This window comes from Callorhinus ursinus, unplaced genomic scaffold (genome assembly GCF_003265705.2).
Source record: "Callorhinus ursinus isolate GAN/ISIS: 27379988/994484 unplaced genomic scaffold, GSC_fseal_2.0 scaffold81, whole genome shotgun sequence".
Lineage (NCBI taxonomy): Eukaryota > Metazoa > Chordata > Mammalia > Carnivora > Otariidae > Callorhinus > Callorhinus ursinus.
Genome location: NW_027397143.1, coordinates 875,241 through 886,798, shown reverse-complemented (window position 1 = coordinate 886,798; position 11,558 = coordinate 875,241). Strand labels below are relative to the sequence as shown.

Sequence of the window (11,558 nt, the reverse complement as noted above, 5' to 3'; positions counted from 1 at the left end):
CAAAAGTACATACTTGGGACTGAAATGATAAAAAGATACAATTTATAACATCAAAATGATGTTTAGATTTATTTGAAGGAAGAAATCCAGCATTCTAATCTTTCTAATATATGTAGATTTATATCAATATTATATGTTTATTTATAGGTATTAGATATTCTATATATACAAATGTTCTATATATACAAATCTATATATATAAGATCTATCTATATAGATAGATATTATATCCATATCTATATCATCTATATCTATCTATATCTCTTTCAAGTTTCAGCAGATTTAGAATAAGGCATTTCTTCCTCAGTCACACAGAACATCTTCTTCCTGGCTTGTTTATGTACCTTAATGACAGGATGGTCAGAGGGTGTTCATTTTGACCATTGTAGAGGGGGCCAGGATAAAAGTATGGTCTCAAGGCCTCAGTGAAGCACTCTTTGTAAGTGTAGATGTGAGTCAGGTTGGTCACGTTATAAAAGGACACCCTCCCAGCCTCATAGTCCAGGAAGATTCCAATAATCTCAGGAGATTCCTCAAGGTGGAGTGTTATCCGTGGATTTGCAAGAGCTTGGTAGTCCTTACTTCTATTCAAACACAGTGTCCAGAACCCAGTTTCTGGGGACACGATGATTTCTCCTTGTCTGCGGATAGAATGTTTACAAATGCCCAGAGTCCATTTTATTTTCTTTTTCACATTCACTTCCCAGTAGTGTCTACCTTTGGAAAAAAATTGCTGACCTAATACACAGACTAGGTTATCAAACCGCTGCCTACTTTTGGGCAGTTCTTGCAAGGTATCACCTCCTTTCACACTTTTATTGTCCTCAGCAACTTGGAGATATCGGTGAGCTGTCTCTGGATCCAGGGTAACATTTTCTATGGAAGAACATGTTGTCAGTCTTGGCTGTGATCAATAATAATCCACAATAATTAACACAATGTACAAGTGCCCTTCTTCTCTCTAGGATCTTTCTCTAGCTTTCCTCAAATGAAGTTGCTCCTTTCACTCGGGTCATTTTTTTATATCACTTCTATTTATCAACTCACACACTTGAGAACTTGATATTGAGCATTTGTTCAGAATGGGGAAAAAAAGAATACTTAAACATACAGATTTTTTTCTAGTCAAAATATTTTTTTCAAATGCCAATATTACATTGAACACTTATTATGTGCCTAGTGCTATTTGAAACACATTTATAAATATTTAATTTTCATAACAAAGCAATAAAATGGAGAAAGGTTTTTATTTTTAGTTGAGACAACAAAGATTTAGAGAATTTTGTCCAAATATTATTACTAATATCCATCAATGTTTGGATTCAAGTCCATATCTATCTAATTCAATTTTGAATTACTGAAAAATATTTATATATATTTACTTTAAATCTGAATGTTCTGACAATTTAAACTCTGTTCTAATGAACTCTTTATTATCTAATGAACTTTAACTAGATTTACTGAATTAATTTTTCTCTAACGACTTTATATAGGTACAAATTTTCATAGATTTATGAATCAAAATATAATTTTAAGGTGTTGGAAACATATAAACACACAAACCTGAGATAAAAATGAAATGGATATCTACCTAATTACACAAGATTCTGTTAATATAGGCTATAAGTATTTCTCTTATGAAGTAATAGTTGTAGGTAAAACTAAATTTTACTTGTGTTAGTATAACCCCAAAGAAAATTCCACTAGCATTAAAGTGATATAAAAATAACTAAAAACTCCTATAGGTTAACATTGTAAATAGAAGATTAAAGATTAAAGATTAAAGCCACTTCAACTCACTTGCTCATGGGTATTTTTTCAAAGTAATATCTGGGATATATGGACTGTAATTTTTTTCAACTAGTAAACGTGCTTGTAAAGTTGTCTAATGAATGTGAATATTATGTCAATTAGTTATATGAACTGGAGAAATCTCCTATCAGTACTCATTGTATAATTTTTTATAAAACAGTGTATTGATACCTGACTTTTCTTCCTCATAGCCTATGTCTGAGAATTAAATGAAGATACTTCATTTGAACTAATTAACAGGAACTTGTAACATGTAACACAAATTGCTATTGTTCCTAATATTAAACAAAGGTCATAAATTTGACAAATCAAATGAAGGAACACTGATTGTGATCCATAGGCAATTAGTGTCATTGTATCATTAGTCTCTATCCTAAAGTAGATGAGGGGCAGCCTACATTTACCCCATTTCCTGTCAGTTACCCCCTATAACCATCCCTCAACTCATTTCTGGTTCTGAAAAGCATGTTGATGGTATCATTTTGGGTTATAATATTCTGCTTCCCTCCATCAATGAATCTCAGAGAGCAGCATCATTTGTGATATATAAGGAGCTATAGCTATAAACTACTCAACAATAAACAGGATAAAATGGAAGTTTTGGAGAAAAAATAAAAGTGTGTATGTATTCTGTGTGAGTTTGTCAGTGTGTTACAGGTTCCCATCTCTGGCGGCCCAGTGTGCTGGCTAAAAATAAGAATCAATATCCAAATATTTCAGTCTCTAGTTACCTGCATATCTTCGAGCAAGTTTCAACCCTAAAATAAAAAAAAAGGAAAAGAAAATTATAGTTTCAAAATCAAGATTTAGCAGTGAGTAAAGGAAGAAAGTGATGAGTGGTCAAAATGCAGGTGCATGAGTCAGGGCTTGAAGTGGGGGCCCTTTTCATTACTCACCTTCTTCTCCCATGAGTTTTATCCTTTCTGAAAGAATAGGATGTAGTGAGAATTTGCTTTGACATATATTTAGATTTCTATTCTGACAGAGAAATATTACTTACCAAGTTCTTCATGAAGCTTTCCTGAAAAGCAAAACAGTGACAAATCCTTGTGAGAAGTTGGTTAGGAGTTGTTAAGTAGACTTTCTAATGTTTACACATGTAAATCATTTGTGTAAAAAAAAAGAAAAAAGACAATGGTTGGATTTAAGTTACATATTTGGAAAATAATAGTTTATCTTTTAAATATTTTCTTTATTTATTCATGAGAGACCAAGGGAGAGAGAGAGGCAGAGGCAAAGGGAGAAACAGGAGCAGGGAGAATGATGTGGGACTCAATCCCAGGAGCCTGGGATCATGACCTGAGCTGAAGGTAGATGCTTAACTGAGCCACCCAGGTGTCCTGGAAAATAATGGTTTAAAGCCTTTTGGTTGGTTTTGATTTACCATAATTCAAAGGATTACAATGGAGATTTTTGCCCAGAAATAGACTCTCCCAGGTGTTTGCATTAAGCACATGGACTCCTGCAGACTCCCCAAACCGAAGGCATAAATTTAAGAACGCAGAACTGAAAGCACCAGTGAGGTTTGGCTATAATATCTGTTTCTCTGTGCCTGAAGTATTAAAAACTAAATGCAGTTATTTCTGTTAACAAATGCAAAATTGTCACAATATGATTACTATATTAAGAAAGAATTTTAGTACATTGTGAATTTTGCATTTTTTATATGTGATTTTGTGGTATGGAAATCTGCACCCCATTGAATCTAGAGGTGTAGAAATACATAAAATATATAAACACACACACAAATACACACATATAGGCACACAGCTCAGAAAGACAATGACATACACCCATCCACAACTGCTATTACAATTTTCCTCACTGCCACTTCACAGTGACTGTAAGCTGCCACCCCCCCCAATGGTGCACAGATCCATTTCCTTCCTTTCTTTGGTTTTTATGCTTATTTCTTTTTGCTCTTTTTCTCTCTTTGTTTTTAATTTCTGTCATTATTTTCTATTAATTTTATTCTCTTCATTTGCACAAGTTGCTGGAGATGGAGGTGGAAGTAGGTAAGGTACATGGACCTACATTAAACTTCAGGTCTCTTTCATGGTAAAGTGTCATATTATTGTAGTGTGTAGATATTTCCTAACAATTTATCAAGTATAAAATTCTGTAACCATTTTGCTAGATTTTTTTTAAAGATTTTATTTATTTATTTGACACAGAGAGACACAGCGAGAGAAGGAACACAAGCAAGGGGAGTGGGAGAGGGAGAAACAAGCTTCCCACTGAGCAGGACCCTGGGATCATGACCTGAGCCAAAGGCAGATGCTTAAATACTGAGCCACCCAGGTGCCCCTAGGTTTTATTTTGTTAAAGCATGTCATCAACAAAGGTTTTGACTACCTTGCCTGTAATGGCATGTTATGGACTGATTTTCCTTCTAGAAAAGTCTTATGTTAAAATCCTAACCCCCAATGTAATCATATTAAGAAATGGGGGCTTTGGAAAGTAATTTGGTCATGAGAGTTGAACCCTCATGAATAGGATTACTGCCCTTAAAAAAAGAGACATGAGCACTTGTTCTTGTTCTCAGCTTTCTGCCATCTGAGAACACAGTGAGAACAAGGTCATTTGCAAACCATGATGTGGACTCTCAGACACCAGATCTGCTGGTGCCTTGACCTTGGATTTCCCAGTTTCCAGAACTGTGAGAAAAATTAACAAAATTTTATGACAACATACAGAATGGTAGAACATATTTGCAAGTCATGATAAAAGAATTAATACTTAAAGTATATCCAAATGATATAAAATATTTGCTAGTCATGGTAATAGAATTAATATCCAAAATATATAAACAACATATACAACTCAATAGCAAAAAGCAATCTGATTAAAAATTGGGCAGAGGAAATAAGTACACATTTTTCCACAGAAGACATATAAATGCCCCAAAGAATATATATATATATGCATCCACAAGCAACATTTATTACATTTTATTCATGAAATTTCTAATTAATTGCAAAATTTTCCTACTTATCTAGCACATTTTTATTGAGGGTCTTCTTCAGACCAAGATCTATTTTCATTGTAATGAGTATGACACAGTCTCTCCACTCACAGAGTCATTGACAAGCAGCCTGCCAACTGAAACACACTTCTAAAAATCAAGGTGTTTTAAGAGAGCAAGAAAGGTCACCAGAGGCATTGCTGCTGACTTTGACAAGGATTATATTTTTTGTGTCTAATTACAAACATCATTTGTTACAAAAATAATATGTGTTAATTTATTTTGGAAAATAAAAGAGAGGAAAAAACATCCCATCGGGTTTCCATTGCCTAGCTACAACCCCTTTAAAATAATTAGCTATATTCTTATTATCTAAATATCCAGAATATTCTTACACCACAATAACAAAAAGTTATTCTATAATAATGTTTTCATAATGTGTTCTATTCTATTCAAAATTAATTAAATTTAATATTTTCCATGAAAATAAACACTCTTCTATAGCATAATCGAGTGACTGGTTTCCTTTTATATAAATAACATTCAATAAACTAGCTCATTTTTGTGCATTGAATTACCGATTTTCCCTTATCCTGATAAAAGTAAACAAAACTATTGATCCTGAGGTATCTGAGAACAAGAATAAAAGAGAAATTACACACAGAAAAACGACTATGTTAAAAAACATATAAAGTAAAAATACAGTTTATTACTTAAAGACCAAAGACAAAACAATAAATTGAAACAGAGAATAAAGTTTAAACCTATTTTTATTTGGCCAAGTGTCACTGAAGGTTTGGTACTAATTATTGGAAATTTAGGCAATTGAAGAGATCAATAATGGTAAGAGAGTTGAGGAATTACTAATACTGGAGTATTGAGTTTTATTACCATCTCAGTGAACAAAATCAATGTATCCAGTTACACAGACAAGAAAGAGGGCCATTTTGTTTGTACTTCCTTCTCCATTACCTCCCACTTCATCCTCCACCTTGAGTTCTTCATTGCAACTTCTAGATTCTCATTCCATCATAGGTTCCCACCATCTCATCACCCTCCTGAGTCTTTCTCAACTACTGTGGAAGTTCCTATACTGGTCTCCCAATGCCCACTCTTGCACACATGAGTGGATTCTCTAATGCAGTCTTTTTTAAAATGCAAATCTTATCATCTTATTAGGTTAAATCCCTCCTCACTCAAAATTTCTCAGTTCATTTCACCACTCTTAGGACTGATATTAAATTCTAAAAGTGGCAGGTTGTTTATGATCTGCCTTCTGTCTACAACCTCTGTCATATTTTCTCCTAATTATTTACATCATGTTTCTTCAATTTTTGTTATTCTTGTTTTAATCTGGGTGCACTAGGGGAATAATATGTGCTTTGTATTTGCCTATGTATTATCACTGGAAAGCACAATTTTTTGGATATAAAACACTTTGATAAATAAATGTACATTATTGATGATGATGACGATGACGACGATGACGATGATGACAAATATATTTTCTTGTCAGGATATGTCCCACATGACTAACCTACCTTCCTTAAACTATACATAAATGCTTTCTTTCTTCCATGTATGATTTTTTTTTAATACGAGAAAAGTTGTTCATTGACATTCTTTTTCCAATGAATTCAAGTTTTTCTTTACTCCAAAGAAGTATTAATTCAATTCTGGGAAAATGAGAAGAATTATGGGAAATGCAATGAATTTATGTGTAGTGGTTTTCAGATTTGGATTAATCTTAAGTTAATCTGATTTCAATCAGAATGGGTTTATATTATATAGACCCACTCGGAGTACTTTTACATTTGATCAACAGTTTTCCTTAAATGAGAAGGTTTGTCACACAGAAAATGTAAATCTGAATATGATTCCAAAGTTGGATAAAGCAGGGACAGTATTGTAAACATTATCATGTAGGTCTCCAGGCCAAGAATTACAGAGTCAGAAAGAAACCACAGATTTTACACAGGATTTCTTTTTCATTAAACTACTGATTTTACACAGACCAGTAGACTTATGTAATAACTAAATAATATATATAATTAGTAGCATTGAAGACTAACCATGAAAGTGTAAATAAGTAAACATGCATAGATTTCTTAGACTTGTTTATTTAGCAATTGTATAGCTCACAGTAGATTCTCCCTAACTTTTGTTTTTGTTGTTGTTGCTGTTGAAATGAAAATGTTATCACTGTACCCCTTTTGTTGTTTAATATTTTATGATACCCTGAATTTCTTGGATAATATTTAAAATTCTGTTTCCTGGATCACATTCAAAATTCTTAGAATGGTAATGAGATGTTGCATTTCCCAGCCTTTGCATACCCTAAAACCCTGTCTAGGCTTTCTGAACCAGAGTCAGCTGGATAATATATGTATCCTCTAATAGAATCATGGGCTCACCTCCCCCAGATTTAGTGCTTCTTGGGCTTCCTGCTTTTCACATGCTAGTCCTCTCTTTGATCTACCTGTTTCTTCAATACCACTAGGTTCATCTGTTACTGCTTCTTCAGCAAATCCACAATCCCGTGAATAAGTCCAAACTTACTATTGTATGTGTCCGTGGTATCATGAAACCTCTTCCATAACACTTATGAGAATACTTGTTTACATTTATCATTTAAATGTGGAATGTTTATCTGTCCTGAGATAGAAACTTCCAAAATGAGAGTCTTTTTTTTTCTGTTTCCTAAGCAATGACTATAGAATAGGCAATTAATTATTACATGCAAAAAGAATGCCTGCCCTCATGAAATGGAGCAGATGTAAGACCTGAGTTCCAGCCCTCACCAGAACTAGCTAATACATCTGGTTCTTCTTCATTTATGGCTAAAATGTCCTCTGTCTTATGAATACTATATTTACTCTTTAAAAAGTAGCAGAAAGATATTTTCATTGTTTCTAAATATTTTTAGGTCATAAGTGGGGTGTTGGATTTTGGCTTTTTTATAATAATGAAAGAATATCAAGTGTGGAATGTTCAAAAACTGCTTCAGTCAAAAATAAATATCATTCTCTTTTCTGTTTTCTCTATATAAAGAAATAAACAAGACAACAGTATGTTAGAATGTGTCCTTGTATCTCTACTCATGGAAAATCTGTCCCAGAACTTGGTCCCCATTTGACAACAGAGACCCTGAGACTTGGTAATCCAGTATCTATCTCTGACAGAGATGGACACTTATTTTCTGAATAATAATAATACTCAACCCAAAAATACTATTAGATTTGTAAATGTGTTTATATGAAAATAAAACAGGATATTTAAAAGGGTATCTCTTGGATTAAGTCTAAAAGTTGAGAAAATATGTCCAAGGACCTACAAATTCTACCCATTCTTCCCAGAATAGGGGGTAGTCTGAAACAGGCCTTCAGATCCTTAATTTATCACAAGATTATTCACAGTACTTGGAAGCTGATAAGAAGAAACTGAAAACAACAACAACAACAACAACAACAACAACAACAAAATTACTTGCTAAGGATTTGTAAGGATTTCCTCAGAGGGAAGTTTTGCTTTATCATACCTCGTGTTAATGAGGTGGTGTCTTAACATATTCAACTTAAGCAATAGATCCTTTATTTGAACAATCATAAAAACTTAAGTCATGCCTCTTGGAGTTTTAGAAATAGAGAGGTAACTTTCTGATTCACACCATAAAATGCTCCAAACCATAGGCTGTTTACCCCTACAGTCTTGGAAACCTCCCACATAATCTGAAGCTAATGCAGATTTGTCCTCCAGAGCAAACCCTACATGGTTGCAGAATTAGAGTCAATTAGAATTTCCATGGTTTTTACCCTCAACCACATCATAATAACTCATTATTTTGAGTATTTCACGTAAGAGTCAGCAGATGTCCTCACGGCCTTTCTTGAAAAGTTTCTTTTTTTTAAAGATTTTATTTATTTGACAGAGAGAGAGAGAGAGCACAAGCAGGGAGAGTGGAGAGGGAGAAACAAGTTCCCTGCTCAGCAGGGGCTCCATCCCAGGACCCTGGGGTCATGACCTGAGTCAAAGGCAGATGCTTAACCAATTGAGCCACCCAGGCACCCCTTTGAGAAGTTTCTTAAGTAGATAAAAATATAGTATATTTCATGGATAGTACCAAATTAATTTAAATAAGTACATTTTCAAAATAGCTATTTCTTAAACATTTAACCAAATGACACTATAGAACACAGTTATATGTGCATTCATTGGTTTATAGAATAACCTGGAAATCATTACATTTATGCAAGAACCAACCTCATTTAATCTCACTATTATCCTTTCAAATAAACTTCCCAGAATAGTTTTTCCATATAGGTTTTTTTTTTAAGATTTTATTTATTTGACAGAGAGAGACACAGCAAGAGCAGGAACACAAGCAGGGGGAGTGGGAGAGGGAGAAGCAGGCTTCCCGCTGAGCAGGGACCCCAATACGGGACTTGATCCTAGGAGGCTGGAATCATGACCTGAGCTGAAAGCAGCCGCTTAACGACTGAGCCACCCAGGCGCCTCTCCATATAGGTTTTAAGCATTAAATTTCCCAGGCCATGCAATGCCCCTTGCCCTTCCTTCTCTCACCTCCTATGAAGCTTCTGGTTCCTTAAGGGAAAAGAGCTGAAGATGGAGCAGAGTGTGGATTTGTGGAAAGGAAGGAGAAAAACTTGTTTCACAAGAGGATTATCTGTACGTTTAGATGTTATAATGCTCACTCTTTTTTCTGGGGAGAATTTTGGTAGATTCCTCAAGGATCCTAATTCCCAACCTATTTATATAATTTCATGGGGTATGAGTACTTAGTAAATCTCCTAGGAACTCCTCCCTCCCCATGATTCTCCTGAGATCTCATAGAGCCTAACCTGAAGTCTCAGGAAAATACATTTCTAGGCAGCTCCAGACCAATATTCTTCACCATGCCTTACTTTTGCCTCCGAGGAGTATGTCCAAAGACATGAGATTCAGAAAAATATAAGATGAAGTCAGTGTATGGCATAAGAGATTGTGTTAGAATTAGGTGTTTTTTAAAAGCTAGACCAGGGAAGAATACAAAGCTCATGCTCTCTTTTCTTATATAAGCTAGAAAAATAAGGAGCAAAACAAAAGGACAAAGAAAAATTCATAAATAAAAGTTAATTTTTCCACCCACAGGTACTGGTGGACTGGCCACCCTTAGCTCTGCACTGACAAGGATACTGACTCTCATTAAAAAGGACACATAGCACTGACCAGTCCCATGTGCAGAGCACCATGCAAAGTAATAATGAGGGGTTGCATGGCTGTGAGGCCCCATAGAGTACTCTGTGAGGGTTCAACAGGTTCCCACAGGGAAAGCAGTGTTAGTTGGGAAATGACCACAGAAATAAAATATATCAGGAATAGGGAAAAACAAGTGCAAATGCACAGAGATCAAATTACTGTAAAAATATTCTCCTAAGTAACAAGGTCAAGAATTAAAAAAACAAAAGCAAAACAAAAAATATGGACACAATATATCAAAGCATATACCTATTATATTTTAACAATTTAACATATCGTATAAAAAATGTAAAGGCTTAAAAGAGCAAAATATTGGTGGTAATATATTTGGTGGGCATATAAAATATAAATTAACCTTAATTATTATTTAATAATAAATAATTTAGGAATTAGAAAAAGAAACTAGGTGAAGATCAAAATTCACATATTGATTTGTATTTTAGAAGTAATAGCAGTGAAAATCATAAAGGAATATCTGATTATTTTATTTGCCTTTAAAAATTGTCATCTAATAAAAAATAGAAATATTTAAACAAAGATTTCACAGTGTGACTATTTTAAAATGCTAATTGGTTATACAATCTATAATTATAATGTTACAAAAGTACAACATAGTTTAAACTGATAACTAATCATATATAGCAAGATCATTTAAAAGAATTGACAATTTATGATATGGAAACCAATTGACAATATAATTTTAGTAGATCAAATATAATTTTCTATGATAATTTTTCCTCTAAAATATAAACAAATACTACTCACCTTTCTGAGTGATTAAGAGTTCTGTGTAAAAACAAAATATGTAATAAAGAATTCAACAAAGTATATGTGGAAGAATTTCTAGAGAAGCAGACTTTACTCAAATATTTCAAGCTCTGACTTGGTAAAATATTATCCAAGTAGGTGAAAATAAGACATAGAAAAGAGAGATAAAGAAGCAGGCATTGTGTGCATCATCTCTAATGGATGATTTCTAAGAGATTCCAGAGTATCGTGAATTATGCCCCTAAATCCATCACTTACAGTCTCCGTTCTTCATGAACTAAGTCAGTCCATGGAGATCTATTTGTATAGAGCTCATCTTCAAATATTCCCCCCCAAAAGTTCATGCAGATTACACATGGTGTCTGAGCTGCAAGACACTGGGACAAGATCACTGAGCCATTGCAAGGGGGAAGCATCCAGAGTCAGGAGTAACATGAAACAGCCAGTCATACTTCATTGCTCATCCCAAGAATAAGTTCTGGGTATTGGAAGACATATTTTTTTCCCCTGGACACTTGATAAGGGGCATAATCTGATGATAATACAAATACCAATTCATACACTGGAAACTGGAATGCAGCAGGTTATGAAAGATTTTAAAAATTTAGGGAGACAGATTAGGTGAGAAAGAATCCTCCAGACATAAGGAAGTTTCAAAAATGCAGAAGAGAAAAAAGGTTCTCCAAGTGCGTTTTATACAAGCTTCCTTTTCTCAAATCCAGTGGAAGTAGGTTAGCAAGTAAAACATACATGCAAA

At 34.0% G+C, this 11,558-nt stretch overlaps 1 protein-coding gene across 1 annotated transcript; it reads right to left on the bottom strand.

The window, feature by feature from the left end:
• Positions 1-213: 213 nt before the first annotated feature.
• Positions 214-10,814, bottom strand: LOC141371616 (erythroid membrane-associated protein-like). Its single transcript, XM_073887597.1, has 5 exons — positions 10,799-10,814; positions 2,813-2,833; positions 2,709-2,735; positions 2,544-2,570; positions 214-876 (listed from the first exon to the last, which is right to left on the bottom strand). Exons 3-5 carry the CDS (start codon positions 2,719-2,721, stop codon positions 308-310), a joined length of 609 nt encoding a protein of 202 aa, XP_073743698.1. The 5' UTR covers positions 2,722-2,735; positions 2,813-2,833; positions 10,799-10,814; the 3' UTR covers positions 214-307.
• Between the last annotated feature and the right edge of the window lie 744 nt (positions 10,815-11,558).